General features: G+C 39.4%; 1 protein-coding gene across 2 annotated transcripts in view; it reads right to left on the bottom strand.

Moving 5' to 3' along the window:
• trappc12 (trafficking protein particle complex subunit 12) overlaps positions 1-20,897 on the bottom strand; it is a 57,896-nt gene that overhangs the window by 14,919 nt on the left and 22,080 nt on the right. For both annotated transcript variants that reach the window (XM_007904730.2, XM_007904733.2), the window contains 4 exons: positions 17,023-17,135; positions 15,277-15,349; positions 5,519-5,592; positions 1,071-1,169 (listed from right to left, as the gene is read on the bottom strand). In XM_007904730.2, the coding sequence (XP_007902921.1) occupies positions 1,071-1,169; positions 5,519-5,592; positions 15,277-15,349; positions 17,023-17,135 (359 nt within the window). The remainder of the gene's footprint in view (positions 1-1,070; positions 1,170-5,518; positions 5,593-15,276; positions 15,350-17,022; positions 17,136-20,897) is intronic.

The following is a 20,897-nucleotide window of genomic DNA, read 5'->3' as shown; positions in this document are numbered from 1 at the left end:
TTTGGGACGTCCTCCAGATGTGAAAGGTGCTCTATAAATGTAATTTTGTTGTTGTTATTGTTCCTGTATGAGATCCTATGAACAAAGTCTTGTGTTAAAGTTGGTATTTTTCGAAAAAGAATATGAATCCAAGGCATGTCAAACAGAGTGAAGACTTGCTTAATTTAATCTCAGAGGAGGGCATATGAACCAATCAATAATCCAGTAAGGATGAACACATAACTCAGCTGCTGTGAAAAGACTTTCACTACCTTAAGGCCCTTGGTAAAAACCCCAAATCATAAGACAGCAGTAAATGAGATTCATTGATTTTGGCCATTGAGTCATACACTTGATGTTAAAGGTGCTATATAAATGTAAAATTGATGCTTTTAAAAAATATATTCGCAACACTTTCAGAAATGTAATGCAACATTATTTTTATAGTTATGTAAACAAGTTAAAACTTCTACCTTTAGTGGAATGCAATTCAAACACTCACCAGTTGCAAGGTGCAAAATGAAGCTCTATTTATGAATAAAAACGGTCATAAATGTGATCTAGGCATTCCCGTTGACATGCCTCAAGCTCCATTAGTCCAAATGGTATCTTCATACACAATTCATAATCACAGCTTTTTAGATTTAATTTTATGAATCAAAGAGCAGGCCAGCCTGGATTCACATTTATGTCCCAAATAGTAGTTGGATACAATGACATCATCAAACACAGCAATGCAGAACCTCAGTGCAAAATTATATGTAGCTTATTGTAGTTATCTTGAATTCTCTTTCCCGCTTCATATTTTAGAACTGTGCTAAAAGTTATATCGAGTTCATCTACTAAACATCCATTTCACTCACAGAATTATTAAATTGTTAAATCCAAGAAAAACAGGCTGCGAATCTAGGTTGATTTTGACAACAATTCAGTTCATTATAGATTTGCATGAAGTGAAAAGACTAATTTGGTCGCGCACCAAACTAGACAATTTCCTCAGATTTTATTTGTAAGAAAATGTATCAAGTATTAATCTCACAATCAAAATTAAGGAGCAAGACATAGGTTAAGCCTGGCACCATTTTTCATACCTGCAGAAATAGTCTTCCTATGCCACTGAGAAGCTGAGGCTCTTGTTCTGGTTGGTACTGGATGACTGAATGGTACATGTCAACTGCGAGTACATAGTCCTGAGAAAATAGACAACAGTTCAGTTCTGCACCGATTCACTGCCATTAATTCTTTGACTGTGCTGTAATTTTTCATTGTAAATCCTAAAGACTAAGACATTTTATATACTTAAAGGTTTGGATGATTTGCTCAATTTAGCTACATTAAAACACTTTCCAGAAAATATCAGTTTTGTGAGTGCTCAGAAAAATATTGACAAAGGAATATCAAAACAGACTATAGAGGATTAATAAATTATGCCACCATAAAAGCATTTTGAAAATACAAAGAGCAACATCTGTAACCTAGCACATATTGGTCTTGTAACACAGTAATGTCTTAATTTATATTGCATTCCAACTCGCACAAGCTTGCATTTAGTTGTATACATTATTTTTCATAATAGCAATGTACTTATTTTGCAGGCTTCCAACTTAACGCTTCCAATGAAGGAATTCAATCAGATACTTTTTAAACTTTTAATATTTGAAGCTGATTCTTCATTGATTTTTTTTGCAGTTGAAATGGACAGTAATGTGCTGCTGCTTGTTACATCCAAAGTATTTCAAAACATTCGTGATAGTGATTCGATTTGTATGACCAACAAGATTTTAAATAAATAATTAATCTAACTGGATGTTTAGTAAAACATCTCATGCATTTATTTAGCCACGGGCCACATCAGTACAAAAGAACACAATACCATGTACTTTGAGCATCACAGCACTTGGATCTATCTGAACTAATACATACTTCAGGGAAAATAGTATTTTACGTGGAGAAAGAGCAGGAATATGGAATTAAAAGTAGCATTGTGGGAGCCAGGCAGATTTGTGGATCATCTATCATCTATTTTCAAGTACAATACAATATAAAATTACATCTGTACAATGCCTTTCATGTCAGGAGGATTTCCCAAAGCATTGGACAGTCAGGGATTTGAACCTGAGCAGGCGGGTTGGGATCAGGGAGAGTAGGAGGGTGGATGAAAGCGCGGTCAAAGAGGAGGATCTTGAGACATGCCTTAAAGGAGGCAAGGGAGAGAGCGAATGTGGGATGGAGTTCCAAAGGGTGAGCGAAGGGAGGCTGAAGTCCTGACGGCTGATGGTGGGGCGGGACGGGTGGGGAAATGTAGAGCAGGCCGGAGCTTGCTGAGCGGAGAGAGCATTCAAGTTGACATGGGGTCAGCAGGAAGCAGAGGTAGGGAGGGGGCAAGGCTGTGGAGGGCCTTGAAGACGAGGACGAGAATTTTGAAGTCCATCCACTGGGGGTTGAAAGCCAGTGAGGGTGGGGGTGATGGGGTCATGGAATCTAGTGCGGAAGGGGACATGAGCTGCAGAGCTCTGGGTGATCAGCAGCTTGCGGAGGGAAGAGTTGCGAAGGCCGACAAACCGGGCGTTAGTGTAGTCGAGTCTAGATATGATAAATGCATGGCTGAGGGTTTCAGGGGCCTGAGAGGTGAGGCAGTGGCGGAGCCAGGCGATGTTGAGGAAGTAGGGGAAGGTAGAGCGGGTCATGGTATGGATGTAGGGTAGAAAGGACAGTTGAGGGTGAAACAAGATGGCAAATGATACCAACTCAGAATTGATACAATCAGTCATTGATGGACTAAAGGATTTAAAGGCCTTGGTTGTGATGGATGTACTTCATGACTGCATTTACCATTATAATCTTCCTTATCTACCTGTGCAGGCTGATACAGTGGTTATGGCAATTGGTTGCGTCATTTACGGACCCAGTCACCTTGACATACAGAAATTTTACAAAAAGTGCAGCTCCATTTTTGCATGTTGAAAACATGGGTGTCATTCCACAAGACTACCCCCAAAGTATCTTGAAACGTTAAATAAGCGCTGTACAAATTACTGTTAAAATACACTTTTTCTTTCACGGAAATGCTCAGCGTCAGGTAAGGAGGGTCGTCAAGCAGATGAAGTAGCACAAACATTCTTCTGACGTGTGTAGATCAAACACAGCTTTCTTATCACTCACATATATCCCAGGATTCACTACTATCTGAGCTAACAGATATCTCAATACTCATGATCAATTACTACCCGAAGGATGACTGATTACTACCCTCTTTGTTGTAATTGAATGTTTGTGGTGTGTTAGAAAGGTGAATTCATGAATCTCATTGATTTTTTTGTAAATTTCTTATTAAAGCCTCCGTAGAAAGCAGATATCACTCAGCCATATTAAGACTTTTTGAAATCTTGATGAATCAATGCAGAACGTAAACATTCTACAATGGCAATATTTACAATTTCTACAGAATGCGAACATTATGTGAACTGAAATGTTATTGCCTTACAATGTCGTCCATAATCAAGAGGTTTCAAAATATTAACGGCAAAGGTTAGAGTACAATGGATACACTAAAGCCTCCATGATATTGTGGGGGGTGGATTTCATCACATCCAGGTTCAATAATTCCAACATGTTTCTCACCGGACTTCCCAGCTCCTCCCTACCCAAACTGCAGACCATCCAGAACTCTGCAGCCGTTGCTCCTTCCTATCCACCCTTTCAGTCTTTTAAACCTGTCTTAAGACTTCTTTCCGACTGCTCTTTCGATCACTTTCCCCCTTCTCAGCTCTCTAACAATTTAAATGTAAATTGTTGTCTTTGGATTTCAGACCATGAGCATTTTGCATTGGTGTTAAATCCACACGGATCCCAGCTATATAGCTCATTAATTGTAGTCTTTGTTGCTTCTACCCTCGCTGCACACTTGGTGCTGCAAAAGGCGCACAATATATATGCCATAAATCAGGGAAGGAGCTCATAAATATTGCACTGACCAGTCACTGGGGGCAGGGAATCCTCCCACTTGGCTCCTGTTAACCCTGTGAGTCAAAGCCCTAACTGGTAGGGCGGTCCAAGCTGAACAAGCAGTGGGAAAGCTTGCCAGACAGCGCTATCAATGGCAAGCCATGCGGTTTTAGCTGGTACCATCGGGACCCCAACACACACTCTAAGGTCCCCAAGCCTTGGCTCCTGCCAACCTACGCCTAATACTTTTTGGAATTAGGTAAGCAGGATGGCTCCTTCCAGGGAGAGAGCGCACATTCCATTCCGACCATCTATCTCTGGGATTTCCACGTGTAGGCGGGACGCAAGAAAATCTCAGCTTGGTTTGGATGCTCTTAAGCTGACCCAAAAAACAATTTTTTGAAAACAATAACACAAAAGACTAATAAAACGTTCAGGTTGCTCACAAGCTAATATGTTAATAGGGAAATTCATGCCGAGCCAAGATATGAAAAGGTTGACAAGGTTAATAAGACTCCTTGAAGTACCTTAATCTGGAGCAATTCTAAAATTGAACAGGAACTGGTTTGGTACATTGAGATCAAAGGTTAAAAAGCACGTAATGATAAAAAGACTGGTGCGTTAGGGAGTTTCACTGCATTATGTGATTGTTTTTCAATCAAACAGCAGAGGGCGATATCCTGCACTGTATCACAATGACCTATTTAAACTTAAGCTATTTTCTATTCAGAATGCTGTACCTGCTGTCCTGCAGCACATTGTTTAGCGTCTTGCTATGTTAAAAACGGCATTGATATAATTTTCTCTTTTGACTCATTAACGAGCTGGTGAGGTTCTGAGGGGTTATTCCGGCACTAAAATTTGAGCAATATAGTGCTAAAACCAAAACAGATTTTTCTCATCCAAACACAAAAGTTAGATTAATGCAATATGTTGTGTTCATATGTTTTAAGCTCATATCCTCTGCCCAAAATCTATTTTCGAGGCAGTATATAGCAACAAATAAACAGTGGTACATATACCCTATGACATGTACACATGTAGAAACAAAGAATTATGGGGAAGGCAGCAAACACAATTAGATTTCAGATAACAGGATTAGCACAGTTAGAGATCAGGTACATCTTAAACATAAAGATCTGAGCTGCAAGACTGTTTTTAATAATGAATTAAAACCTATTGTTTTTAATAATGAATCCAACTTTTACTTGTAAAAAAATGCAAAATGTTTAGTATCCTATTCAGATGAATTTCAGTTCGAAGAATTGCACCTACATTCACACAAATTGCCCTGTGCTAATTGAAGGCCTTTTTTTCAAGAATTCTAGTCTATTCAATTCCATACATACATTGTATGATGGCTGGTTTGCATTGTTATTTGTGATAAAGCATATGTACTTCTCTCTGAAAACGAAATTCCACACCTTAACGCGTAGACTATGTACATAAAGGGGAAATCTATACATTTGCAAATATTTCACAAAACATTAAACACCGCTAGGTTCTCAAATCATTTGATTGTTGCACTGTGTAGGGCAGTGCTCAGATTATCGAGTGTATACGGTAATGCTACATCTCACAGCCACCCACGTACCTTCATCATCAGCAGGCAGTTTGCCATGGAGTACATCGCACGCCCCAGACGTGACCTCCACAACTGCATAGAAGCTGCAAGACACAGTAGGATCTCATGAAGATATGGCACAAAAGTAATTGCTTTCTGCTGCTGCCTTCATTGATTCAGCTACAGTTACCACTGCCTATGGATTAACAATCTATGAATATGCTTTAGTTCATTATAGCATTTCGCCTAAAAAAATATTACCACGATTCTGATGTAAAATACCCACCGGAATAAAATCAGTCGGAAACGCTGATGCAAACACCAGTAAACAATTCAAGCCAATTGCCTTTCTGTCCCGAGTTTAATTTTTTTCCTGTAAAATATTGGTAATGGAAGTTTCTTTTCATTCCCCATGTAATTTTATCACAGCACGAGTTTTAATTTCATATATCTAAATGAGAAATGCACATGGCAAAATACATTACAAAAGGAGTGCAGAGTAAAGCCATATGAGGTGAATATGAATTACTTCACCACATATTTGGTGTTAATATTGACAGTACTGGCCCGCTTGAATAATAACATATTCACATCTTAACTATTCCGTACTAATACAAGCATAGCCTCAAGGGACCTACTACATTCCATTACTTTCCAGGCCATACGTGCCAATTTAAATTTAAGAAGGCAATAAAAGACTTTTCATTTTTTTCATTTTCTTCTAATTTTGTTCTCCTCGGCTACCGTTCCTTAATGTCTGAATGTGGCAACAGTACAATGCTGTGCTGAAGACCTTCCTCCTCGCCTGTGTTTACAGTCACCTCCTCCGACACCCCCCGGCTGGTATCATCTTCCACCACTGTTAGGTGCTCCGAGATGCTCCCCGCGAAAATGGCACAATATAAATGCAAGTTGTTGTTGTTGTTGTGCTGTACGCAATTGGCTGCCGTGTTTCAGCCACAAAATACACATTCAATCCACTTTATAATATATTCTATGAAGTGCTTTGAGATGTCTCAATGACTTGATAAGACACTATATCAAATGCAAGGATTATTATTATATTAATATATTAATATTATTATAATAATAACAGTATGCTCTGATACTTTTACCAAAGTGGTCATTCTGCACAAGTGAGCAATGAATATTTCTTGCAGAATGCCTTTCATGTTAGGAAAGAGCTTCAAGGGATTTACTGTAAACAACAACAACAAATTACATTTGCATAGCGCCTTTCACGTCAGAAGGATGTCTCAGTTTAGTGACTTTACAGTTTACATCTTATAGGTGAACCCAGCAGCCAATTTGCACGCAGCAATGTCCACAAACCACATTGAAGTGAGGGACCAGTTTTGATTGGAAGAATGTTGGTCATGTTCCCTGAAGAAATTCCTTGCTTTTTTTGAATAGTGACATGGGATCCTTAACGTCCATTTGAACCAGCAGACAGGATCCCGGTTTAATGTCGAAGGACGGCATCTCCAACAATGCAAAACACCCCCAGCACTGCAATGGAGGATCAGCCAATGAACACCGACAAAATGTTGTATCTCAAATACAGTAGTATTAATATTCTAGAGTTGTAAAGCTAATTTAATTCATAGAAACTATAGCAGCGCGGAAAAAAAAAAATGGACATTTTTTCTGTGAAGTAAGCCAAACCTCTTTTAACACCTAAATACTGTTCCATCTCTTTCCCGAGTTAATTGCATGCTGGGCAATTCCACTCTGGTCTTTTCTGTTCTTCTTTGATAGTCTTTGATCCCATCCTCAACCACCATCTTTAATATCTGGCTCTGCTAAGCACCAATTCTGTCTGTCAGCAACCAATCCAACCATTTCCCAAACACTTATCTTCAAAACCAGACTCCTTGACACAGTCTCAACATTTGAATGCAGGATGTGAAATTCATACAGAAAACAAAATAGGTTGTTTTTCTATGTAATTGCGTTCTGCCTTACACAATTTACCCAAAACAATTGTATGACAGTAGGCAAAGCAAAAAAGAACTGCAAAGGCAAATAAAGGACATTAGAAACATGACAATAATTCTAAATTCATTCAAATATGGTTTCCAAAGGTGTTCACAAAGTAGGTTGAAATGGGTTTAATAATAAAGGTATATACTCTACACAAAGATTGAAGCACTGATATTGAAAGAGCAATTATTCCATGTGGCCTTATTCATTTTATTAATGAAAGATCCATGACCAATCAATGAAGGTAATCTTTCTTCATTCTCCTTGTTGTCACAACCTATGTGAGACAGACCAAGTGATGCTCGGATGAGGAGCAAGGAGCTCTTGCAAGAGAGCAGAGACTCCAGCGAGGACTGACTTCTCAAGAACCCATTGCTCCATGATGGTTGAATTGTGGCAGCAATGATTAATAAAAGGAGGGATTCTCCAAATCCTACTGATAAATACCCCATTCAAAGATGCTTAAGGCTATAGAGTTAGTGGAATAACATTTTCTACCTTTAAGGTGATTGCAGCACAGTATGCAATGAATATGTCATTTTGAACTGTTTGTTTGAAAACCAACTTTCCCTTGGGTCTTCGAGTTTATAAGGTACATCCTTGACCACAGAACTTACTAATAATACGATCAGTGATATCCAGTCTACATGGACTGCTAAAAATTCTCTGCAGATATCACCATAATGGAAAAGGTTTTTTAAATTCAGACTTACGAGGCAACAGATAAATGATGAAGTGGTAATTTTCTGCCCAAGATGAAAATGAAACATCACCTTCAGTTTAATAAAAGATAGGAAGGCCTAGAGGATCGTTTGACCCTTGTGGCAGATCACCTCAGGCTGAATGTCAATCAGTCTTTGGATTTTATGATCCTGAATGCTGAAAGGGAAGCCTCCAGGACTGCTATGTATTATGCTAAAAATTTAAAGTCACAGAAGTTTGCAGGCAGGATAAATTTACCTTATCTTATACATAAGATAAATAATAAGAACAATGGAAGAGTTACCAGAATTATTTGCCTCACTATTGCTCTGCATTCCTAAACCATCAGGGAACATGGAGGAATTAAGTACAGAAACGTATGAAGATAAGACTGTTCAGCTTCTAAATGACAGGTTTCTGGTCCTTCAACAGAAGAATTTTCCTGTGATTCAAAAAGGGTAATCCCAAGACCTGAAGATATCCTGGACTTCCTTAGGATAGACCATACACCACTGACCAATTGATATTAATAATAATCCTTGCATTTGATATAGTGTCTTATCACTTCTTCTAAGGATCTCAAAGCACTTCACAGAATGTACTATAACGTGAATTGACTGTATATTTTGTGGGTGAAACACAGCAGCCAATTGCACACAGCAATGTCCCACAAACAGTCGTGGATTGACTGATCAAATTATTATTGATGTTTTTTGAAGGATTATTATGCCTGGAAAAGTGATTCACCAATCGACTAATAACCAGGTTCCTACTTACTGCTCGGTAAACAGAGGTGTGTGGAGGAGAACCCACAGACATTTAGAACGAAGGTGACAGAGAGACTGAGAATGTGTCCTGCCTTGTTTATTGAGAGATTGCTTTACTGTGTTCAGTGATGCTCTGATTTTCTGTGCACCAGAGTATGAAATTGTTGCAAACACAGTGTAGCTCTAAAAGATGGAGCTTGGCAATGTGCTAGTGATAATGGACAAGGATGCCATCATCAATCCCAGTTCAGGAAATGATAGCTACATTATTGTGTGCATCAGTTGAGATAAGTCGAGACCTTGGCACTGCATCTGAAGTGGTGAGTCTTCATCCGTGCAGAGGTCTGGCTATCTCCACAAACAAACAATGAAAACTTGTAAAGTAATCATCCGTTGTGGAGTCCCGTAGTGTAGTGATTAGCGCACTCGCCTCACAAGCAAGAGGACCTGGGTTCGATTCCCAGCAGCGCAAAACCGAAGGCAAGTTTCCTTACTCCACATGCCTCTGTTTACCTAGTAGTAAGTAGGAAACTGACTGTTAGTTGATTGGTGGATCGCTTTCGGGGGTAATAATCCCTCAAAAAAATAAAAAAAATTGGTCACTCAATCCACAATTGTTTGTGGGACACTGCTGTGCACAATTGGCTCCCGCATTTCACCCACAAAACACAGTCAATCCACTTTACAATATATTCTGTGAAGTGCTTGGAGATTCTCAACGACATGATAAGGCGCTTGATAAGGTGATCAAATGCAAGGATTATTATTATTAAGAAGGTCCGGTTGAAGCATTAATTACCAGTCTCATAGGTAGCTTGAATTTAGGTTGAAGCTGAAGAGAGGCCAGGAGAATGAATAAAACAAGGTACTGGACTGAACGATTAATTTGAACTGGAGACAGGTTTAGAATAAGACAATGTGTGTGAGTTTAGCTTTGGCAAGTACAGTACACTGGGAAAAACAAAGGAGAAAGACAAAAGGAACAGCGAGAACAAACTTCTACAGGGCCCCAATTGGCAATGAAACATTGTGTGGAATTAAGACAAATGCAAACACCAAAAATCTGAAATAAAGGGGATAAAATTACAGTATCCAAAATACATTCCATTCCTTAATTAAGGAAAGTTGTTAAAATGTATTTTGAAATACTTCTCCCCCAAAAACCTTCTGAACAAAGATGGCTGAAAATGCTCAATCTGAGATTCCCACTTTTGCAGTCCTGGTCTCTTTGAAGAGTGAGCAGCTTTCCATAGGTCACTTTGCAGGATATTGTGGGGAGGAGGGAAAGTATTTAAAAATATATTTTACAATGCAATAAAATTTACATTCATATAGCACTGTCAAGCCAGAAGATTTTTTTTTAGCAATTTCCCTTAATTATACATTTGATTGTCCTGTCTCACGTTTCTGTTGGTCAGCCGGGTGCCTGACATTTGCAGAAACCCATGAGTATCCCAAACAGATGTACAGTAGTCCCTTTTTTTGCCCCAGCTTTCTTTTTTTAAGCACGAATGCCCAACTCATAGTTCACAGCCCTATATTTCACATAATTGTAATGCACTGTGCTTGTCTATAATAATAAAAGCAAGATTTAATTTATCTATTTTTCATGGCCCACTTAATTTTGTGCAAAAGCATCCAAGCACGAATACAGCAAAATTAATTGGTCCATGAAAAATACCAGTTATACAGGACACAAGAAAATTTCCTGTCGACTGGAATAGTGTTCTCTCTCTTCCCATAGGGACGTGCCATTTACCTAACCCAGAAAATATTACAACAACACTGTGCATGTATACAGCACCTTTCACGCAGAAGAGAGTCTCGGAATGCTAGAAGTATAGGGAGGCACAGGTTGGCAAGAGCCAAGGCTGGGGAACACCAGACCGTGCATCTGGGGCGCAGCTAAGGTTTAACCAGTAAAACCACATAACTTGCCATTATGAACCCATCTGGCAAGCTTCCTGTTGATGATCCAGCTAGCATCACCCACTCTACCCACAAGGAATTTGGCTTGCACTGTAAACAGGAGTCGAATGGGAAGAATCCCAGCTGCCAGTAACCGACCGGTCTGCTCCTCCAAGTCCTGCTAATGAGCCGGCTGGCTGATCAGTCACCAACAGTGAACGCTTTGGAGTACTGTAGACCTGTCTGCCACAGAAACCAGACAACCAAAACAAATACAGAGGTGGGTTTGATTCTAGTATTGCATTACTGGGCACATCACTTTGGAGCCACCTCAGCCCCAAGGAGATGCTGGTTACCTTCCCCTCTCTGGAGGATAATCACTGGTGGAGTCCTGTAGCTCAGTGGTTAGAGCACTCGCTTTGCAAGTGAGAGACCTGAGTTCAATTCCAGACAGGGCGAAACCTTGGGCAAGTTTCCTTACTCCACACGCCTAATAATAATCCCTCCAAAAAAAAAAAAAACAATAATTAAATTGGTCATTTTCAATCTACGACTGTTTGTGGGACATTGCTGTGCGCAATTGGCTGCCGCGTTCGCCCACAAATATACAGTCAATTCACTTTACAGTGTGTTCTGTGAAGCGCTTTGGGACGTCCTCCCGACGTGAAAAGCGCTATATCAAATGCAAGGATTATTATTATTATTATTACTTGGCCATTAGACAACCGACAAGCACAGGCCTGAACCCTTGTTAGATGGATAGCAAGAGACCAAGAACTCCTTGTGAGCAATATAACTCAGCATGAAACAAGTATAAATAACTGCATATTTTTCATGCACAGAACAGATTCAACCCATTTCAAATAAACCTTTGTCATGCTGAATCTGTACTTCATAAAGCTGGTGTAACAGGCTCTCCAAGGAATGTTTTTAAGGTTAATGGTTTGAGAAACTGTTGCTTTTGTCAGATATCCAACAAAAAACTTCATAGGTAATTCTGTAAAACAACACATATTATTTGGGGCAGTTGCTTTTCTACATGCCATTTTTGTTCTTTGTGGCTCACTGCAATTAACTCAACAGTAATCCAATTCTAAGGATCTGTGCAAAAGCTCCAGCTTAATTTCTAAGTGTTCTTTCCTGATGAAATTTCCTTGCAAGGTGCAATAATTAACGGTATTCTCAAGTGAAGAAAAGCCTAAAACGTTATTGAATGTTTCTTTGACTAAACACAATAGTCACTTTGGGTGTTACCACAGGGTCTGTCAAAATATGTACCAATGTTAAAACTGAAGTCTGCAATTGTTTATAGTGTTTTTTTTATTTGCTTTAAAGAAACTTAATACCCCCTGCAGATCATTCAAAGCAAGTCTTCAATATAAAATTGTTATAATTAGTCACAAAAGCCTGCACAACGAGAAGCTCGCCTTTTCACTAATATTCCCCCATCCTCTTGCTCCAGTAACAAAATAAGTTTCAATTGAATTCAGAATGAAGCAATCTTGGAATATCAGGGCCCCAAAATCTTCACGGTCTTAGTTTTAACACCGTTGTCAAGCAAAATGTTTGGAAAATTCTCCAAATCAGTCGTAATTTGGAAACCAATTTTCCACAGAACTTTTTAATAAAAAAGCTTCCAAATTAAAATGGAATTTTCCAAAATTCTGCATGATGGAAAATTTCATGACAACGGCTGAACAGCTAAGACTAGGTGTCAGTCTCATTTAGCCTTTCAGGCTGGATGAGCAATTAAACCTGAGCCATGGGGTCGGGTAGACTGCTTTCCCATGGCCTCCGCTGATACCAATGCTGTCCCTTTCTGCACTGCTGCACACATACTAGGTGTACAGGAAAAACGATAACCACTTTTGCAGGTATACAAGACACCCAGGTATAAACAGAATGGTACAATAGAAATGTGCGGTTTAACAGGATCATCCTACATTTAGGTTGAAACACCTGAAAGCTGACCCTAGTGCAACAATGCCAGGTTTTATTGCTTCGCTGAGTTCACCTTTAGAAGTGAGTTCTCTCTCTCTCTCTCTGCCTCTACCATCTGTCCATCCATTTGTGGGTCACTGCTGAGCGCAATTGGCTACCGCGTTTCAACCACAAAACACACAGTTAATTCACATTACAGAAGATCCTGGGGAAGTTTAAGCCATCTCAACGACGTAATAAGGCCCTATATCACATGCAAGGATTATTATTATCCGTCCATCCCCCCTCTTGGCCACTTGCCTCGCTCTCTCGTCCACCTTCTCTCTCAATGTCACTCTCTCTCCTTGTGCCACTCTCCCTCGCCCCCTGTGCTGCCCTCTCCCTCGTCCCCTGTGCCGCCATCTCCCTCGCCCCCTGTGCCGCCCTCGCCCCCTGTGCCGCCCTCTCCCTCTGTGCCGCCCTCTCCCTCTGTGCCGCCCTCTCCCCCTGTGCCGCCCTCTCCCTCGCCCCCTGTGCTGCCCTCTCCCTGTGTCACTCTCTCCCCCACTTTCTCTCGCTGTGCCCCTCTCTCTTTTGTAAGGATTAAATTGTTCAAGCTTTAAACGTACATGAACAAAGTTTTGATTGGCATTTTAAATATCTAACTTTCGTATGTAATGCGGTATTATTTAAATTAATACAGCCATGTGCTTAATAGTACTGCTTCCAATACACAAACAACCTTTGTCTAGAAAACAGAATTGAAATTAGGCCATTATAATAATAATAATCCTTGCATTTGATATAGTGCCTTATCACCTCGTCGAGATGTCTCGAAGCGCTTCACAGAATATACTGTAAAGTGGTTTTGACTGAATGTTTTGTGGGCAAAACAATGCAATTGTAATGTCACCCATCTTGCTAACTAAATCAACACCAGTGGTATTGACAAACGAACACCCATTAATACTGTATATTTAATTCAAGGCCTTATTTTTGGTTTAATTCTGGAGAAGTTCTGTGAATACTCTATATTAATAATTCTGCCACTAACAAGTCTTACCAAGGGAATCTGGCTCCTTTAATATGGTGAATAGTGAATCAATGTCAAATATTTGCATATTAATGAATCTGAAATATTTCAACTCCGAAGCAAAGAAAATGGTATGCAAATGACGGGGATAAAACAATTATCAGGTACGCCATGCAGTCTGTGTTCGAATCTAAAGCCACATTTCTCCTTACAGTCAGCTTCCCTCGCTGCATAATTGGCTAAACTCAGTACACCAGCTCCACACAGATATCCACAAGACTCTCATCAGGTTTTGGCCAATGTTGGTTATCTATTCCAGGCAGCTGTGGGATGTTTGCTTGCCACAAGGATTAATGAATAACTTAAACTAAAGATTGATAACTCATTACAAGCTTTATTGACAGGCAACAGAAAAGCCTTCAAAAGTGTAATCGAGTCAACTGCAGTGTTAACTTGGGTAACTCAGGAAAAGATCTTTATTTATTTATGAATTTCTCAATTTTCACCAATGCAACATTACGTGTGCCAATACTGCAATGCAGCAATGTTTCTACTAATAATACATGCCATGATTATAATAATAAGACAAAGCGCTTCACGGGATTTTCTGTAAAGTGTACACTGATTGTGTATTTTGTAGGCAAACTTGGTAGCCAATTTGAGCACAGCAATGTCCCACAAAAACCCATGAAGTGAACAACCAATTGTATCTGTTCGATCAATTTTATTCCATTAAGTACAATTATTTTTGCATAGACATCAATGTAAAAGGACTTTCTTCACTAAAAACAATCTTTCCCGAGTAGACAGTGTTTGTACAAGGTGAAATTAAGCTTTAACACCCGATGGGCAAATGCCTCTCAGCAATTATAAACATGTTCACTGCTACCGTATGGCTTCTCACCAACATTTCATCTCTAAACTAATGCTGTATATTATTGACCAGCAATCAAATCATTTTAAACTAAAAGACAGTGAAGCTCACTCAGCTACTGCTGACTGCCTAAAGCTCACTCGGTATACACAAGAAATCCTCGAGTTTCTCAGAGAACCTTTTCATGTTGTTGAAAAGTCAGAGGGCTTCACAGGATTTCCTGCAAAGTGTAGTGACTGTTTACTTGTAGGTGAATGCGGCAACCAATTTGCGCACAGCAATGTCCCAGACGTGAATTACCAATTTTGTCCAAAGAGGAAATTTTCACTTGGATATTGGGAGAAACTCCCTTCTGTTTTCGAATAGTGGCATGGGATCTTTAACTTCCACCTGAACAACCAGACAGTACCTCAGTTTAACATCTTATCTGAAGGACGGCACCTCCAACCAGCACTCTATTAGAGTGTCAGCCTCAACTCTGAAATCAAACCCCAGCAGTAGGGCCTGAACCCACAACCTTCTGATTTAGAGGCGAGACTGCTATCAATTATCACCTGTGATCCCCTCAATTAAGGTCGTTAATTAAAAAGAACTTCCTTACCTTGTCTATTCTCAGACGTTATATTGATCATACTGCCATCTTCTGCCAGTCCATTTTCCAGATGATCAAGAATCTACATTGAAGGTGTACAGTTTCAGAAATCATAACAGACTTAAAGAATTCTCTGATTATTAAATCATTCATAACAATGAATATTCCCATACAACTCCTATGAAAACTAATTCAATATTCTATCACTTTAATGAAAAATGATACTCTGTGAAACATTGAAGATAAGAGTTAGAAAAATGAATGTCGTTTATCAACTGCCCATTTGGAAATGTTGATTAAATTGCAAACTTGAACATCAGTTTTACTAAGTTACAATTTTGAAAGGAGCAATTGAGTGAAAATACTTGTGTTTAAAGTGGTTTCCTAAATACAAACGTATGGGGGGGGGAGGAAAAAGTAAACCTGACACAAAAATAATTCTCTTACTTTTCCTTCCCTTTCAAAGTCAGAAATATTAAGAAATAAAATGGGAAGTTAGGCACTTTAATCAGCTTCAGTCTGTTCACTGCAGTGGACAAAAAAATTATCCAGGATGTACTAACCTCTATTCGAAGTTTACTGCGATGTTAGGCAAATATTGATTGCACATATGGACTATGAAGAATGTTTAATACCCCAAAATTGATGATGTTCTTGTACACTTCAAGAGAACTTGAGAAAATGCATGTGGGTTGAACGAGAACAGTTCAGGAAGTAGGATGGCAGTCTGTATTGGTTTTAGCATTCAAATGGGATAATTGATTTTTAATGAACGGTGCAAAGCAGAAGTTGCATTTTATGATTTTATTGGAATTCTTGGTCTACACTTGTTTGACTTCTAACTGACTTTCAAACCCCACATCCAAGCTCTTACCCAAGCAGCTTTCCTACACCTTTGAAATATTGCTAGTTTCCGCCACTACCTCTCCTCCCAGGCCACTAAGACCCTCAGCCATACCTTTATCGTGTCCAGGCTTGACAACACCAACACTCTGCTTGCTAGTCTCCCCAGCTCTACCCAACACAAGTTGCAGACTGAGTAGGACTCTGCAGCCTTTGTCCTCTCCCACACTCGGCTCCGCCAGCCTATCATCCCCCATCCTCGTTCGGTTTCACTGGCTCCCCATCCCCCAGCAGATCGAATTCAAGATACCTTTAATCTCCTCCAGTCTGGCCCTACATAACCTCTGCGACCTCCTTCATTCCTGCCTATCAGACCACTCTCTTCACTCAGAAGACAAAGTCCTGCTTCAATGTCCCCCACCCTATCTGCCGCGCTTTCAGCCATGCTACTCCCGTTCTGCCAAACTCCTTCCAGGAGTCCCTCTTCCCTCTTTGAAGGCAGTCTTAAAATAGCTTCAGTCATCTTTCCCCTCCCCATCCTCCTTGCTCTCCACCCCAGCTCGAATGCCTACTGTGCTGTGATGGGGGAGGGGGTTTGGGAGATAGAAAGGTATCCTTATTGGAAGATGAAATTGCATAGGCCAAAGGCCTTCTTCATCTAAATCAATGTTATTAATGCATTTTGGGATGTTCTCCTTGCGTGACAACTCCACCACATCTCGTATGCTGTGGCAATCAACACTTCTTCTGGCAACGGGCAAAAGGATTTTCCTGTCCTCAGTTATTTCACCACTTCCCTGTTAGGTGTTTCAGTGATGGTCCATTTCCCCCAGTGCATTACTTAGTTGAAAAAATACATTCATGTTTACATTACATTTACATTGAGTACATATTTACATTACAAATACTCACCGTTAGACAAATTGCTTTCATGCAGTGTAGTCTGTCTAATGACTCCTGTGGTTTCCCCAAGTATTGAGGTAGTTCAGCATACAGTATTCTCATAGAAAATGGTACCATGGACCCTAGAGTTGGAATTGAAAAATGTTGACTATTTAATCAGTCTTACAATCTGCAATACAAGGTCGTCTTCAAACTTCTTTCTGTATTGTGTGAAATTTATTGAATTTTAGCTCATATCAACTTAACAGAAAATTTTATTTTGTTCTGCAAGCCAAAAATATTCGACAACAGTAACTAGATTTGGAATTCATCAAAACTAAAAGCAATAATCTTTTAGGAAAAGCGTTCAAAATGATGCACTGCTGTAACATACAAAATCAGGTAAGCTGCACAAGTTCAACACACATTTGACACAAGTGGAGTTAAATACAAAAGTGATTGCATTTTAGGAAACTGAAACACTTCCCCAAAAGGAAGAGGAATAGTTCTGAATTCAATGTTAAATTAATTGGTTGAAAAAGAGTTGATGGCAAAGACCACAGTATAAATCACATCTCATAATATAAAGTGTGTCCATCCCTCCAAAGAATCCTACAAAGATCCAACTGCACAGCGAAGCAGGAAGTAAAGTTTGCCACAAACTAACGAACAAGAAGTTGTCTATTTTAGAGTAAAAGATGGCCGTAAAGAGGGAAGTGCGGTGCAGTGAATAGGGTCCAAACTGTAATCGTGTTATAATCAAATTATAATTGAATTTATGCTATGATGGTCTGCTCTGTGGTTTTATAAGCAGCTAAAATCAGCAAAGACACAATGGGCCAAATGGACTTCAATTAGCAAAAAAAGTGAACAATTATTTGAGTTAGAGTTAGTTACTACATAGGAACAGGAGGAGGCCATTCAGCCCTTCGAGTCTGTTCCACCATTTAATTAGATCATGGCTGATCTGTACCTCAACTAATCCTTTCAATTCCAATTGCCTGCTTTCTCGGTGTATCCCTTAATACCCTGACCTACCAAAAATCTATCAACCTCACTCTTGCAGGTGTGGATGGAAAGAATAGTAAAGATATTATCAATTTTCTACTTTGTTTAAAAACAATTGTTAGTTACACTTAACTAGCGTGCCTACTGTACGTGTTTAAGTACACCAAAATACTGCAATATAAAATATATTTAGAGTAATCAACTGACACCAAGGCTCATTGTGCAACAAAGTTGTCCTTTTCAACACAGCTAAAACATCTGCTAAAACATCTGCTAAGTAAAATCACACTTTAGTGTTTCACTCACAAAAAACAAGTCCAGCCTTCATTTTTGAAAGAGTTTGTAACATTAACACCATTCAACAGTCAGTTAATGTTCTGATAAAAAAAACACTTATGCCAAGGTCAACAAATAACCATTAGAGATAAGACAAAAACCCAAATGCTGGAAATCTGAAATAAAAGCGGAAAATGCTGGAAATGCACATCAGGGTGCAAAATGTTTGAAAACGACAGAGAGGTTAATGCTTTGGTACATCTATCATTACTATTTCTCTTTTTTTTTACAAAAACTCACAATTTTTGACACTAAATCACATAAGACATAGTAACTGAAAGAAGATTGCTGAAGGGTATCTCATAATAATCCTTGCATTTGGTAGAGCACTATATCATATCATTGAGACATCTCAAAGCACTTACTTCACAGGATTTATTGAAAAATGTAGTGACTGTACATTTGTAGGTAAACATAGCAGCCAATTGCTGCGCAGCAATGTCCCACAAACAGACATGAAGTAAATGACCAATTTAACTGGAGAATTTTTGGTAAGGACACTGGCAGAAGCACCTTTTTTTTTGAACAGTGCTGCCATGGGCTTCAGCATCCATCTGAACAGGAAGACAGACCTCAGTTTTAACGTCTCAACTGAAGGACGGCACCTCTGACAAAGTAGCACTCTCTGAACACTGCACTGGGGTGTAAAACAAGACTGTGGACTCCAATCCCCAACCTGGGATTTGAACCCACAACCGTGCGACCTTTGGTGGGAGGCTACCGACTGAACCAAGTTGAATTGACTGCAGAAAATCTTTGTATAGTGTGAGGGCTCAAATTCAATGAGGTAATAAAAAAAAGACCCCTTTCAAGATTTTTTGAATGAAACATCTTTTGCCTTTTGCAGATTAAATTGAGATCGCCGATGTGAAAAATCACAAAAAATCAGACATTAAGCCTTAGACTGCTCCATCCTTTGCCTGAGCTCTTGCTGAGGCAGGTGGGCAGTGGAGGTTCTGTAATTTGGCTCGGTGCCCTGAGCTCGGAAGGAGAAATATCAGCTAGGTTTTCTATTTTTGATTGCTACGCAGAGCCCAGTATCAACCATAAAGGTCAGCATAAAAGGTCTTCCTTATATCCTTGTAAATAGGCTACCATCATTAGTCAAGTTGAAATGAAATGGTTCTTTGGTAGACGATTCCCAGACCTGTTTAAAAATAGGCACCCATGAATTATACATTTGTGTTGGCTCCAAATGACTTATGTTTAGGTCTCCTTAACCAAACCATCGGTGAAGATCCCTTAATTGAGTCATTAACCTGACAGTGTTCTTCTACCACGACATCATCAGGTTAAATGGGCTGCAGAGGAATGAGCAAAATTGGGCAAAAAGCCAATTTGTGCTTAATATACAAGCAATGACCCTCTCTCTCTCTCTCTCTCTCTCTGTGACTGAAGCTGCAGAATGGATTGAAGCAGTTTCTCAAATGTTGCAGAAAAGGCAGTCTCATTAGGTCAAAAGGAATACTGCCTGGATGTGTGGTTTCAATCCGTCTGGGGCATGAAAGTATTTTTCACTCCCTTTAATTTCAATAATACTTCCACAGCTAGATCATTTTAATGAAATTTGGAGAGCTTTTCTTGTTGTCCAGAATAATTTGCCAATGGAACGAATTTTTTTTTGTCAGCCGGGTGACTGACAGATGCGGAAACTAAAGAAGTTGCATGTATATACACACACACACACACAAAGGGAAAACAAGTTTTGATTTCTCTTGCTGCTAAGAAGAAAGCTAAGTTTTATCAGTTGCTAGATATTACCTGGAGACCAAGTATCTCACTGCTAATAAATGTGGAGAATCTATCAATAGATAGTTCTCCTTCATTGAGCACAGAATAAAATCCTTCCAGATTCCAATAACGATTTTATGCCACTTCAGAAGCTTACTTCAAAACTATATCCTTTTGTCCACACAAATGTCACTTCAACTGCAGCAATTCCATGATCTCTGGTGTGCCTAAAAACAGGATTGTTCTTTGTTGTGTAAGTGCAGCTTTCAGTTTAGCCATCCCCTCCCCTCCCTTTTCACAGATGTACAGCAGCAAAGCAATAACTGTCAACAGTATAGAAACTGGACCAAAGTTGATTAACAGCTCTGGTTTTCCGCACTATTAAACGTATACTATCAAAAAGTGATTCACAACATTGCAAAGGCAAAATGGAACTCCTGTTATTCTCAGGTCCAGGTTGCCAGCCTGAAAATAACAATAAGATTGAAGTGAAAGCAGCAATTCTAATCCGGATCGTGTTTTCCTTCAGAAATGCTCAATGAAAGCACTTTACAATGAAATTACCACTATTAGAAATTTGTAATAGATCAATTACATCGACCATTTCAAATGAACGGTAACATTCTTAACAGGGTGCAAGAGCAAAGACGTAGGTTTTTGAAGATGGAAGTCCAAATAGGCAAGACCCTAAAAACACCAAATGGAGTTCTAGGTTTTATATTTACTGCATTGCAAATGTGTGAGTGAGCAAGTAATGTTCAATCTGTATAAAACGGTATAATATAGTAATCCTTACATTTAATAGTGACTTTCATGTCAGGATGACATCT

Source organism: Callorhinchus milii, unplaced genomic scaffold, assembly GCF_018977255.1.
Source record: "Callorhinchus milii isolate IMCB2004 unplaced genomic scaffold, IMCB_Cmil_1.0 Scaffold3, whole genome shotgun sequence".
Lineage (NCBI taxonomy): Eukaryota > Metazoa > Chordata > Chondrichthyes > Chimaeriformes > Callorhinchidae > Callorhinchus > Callorhinchus milii.
Note: the sequence above shows the minus strand (reverse complement) of the source record. Positions and strands in the feature narration are given on the sequence as shown.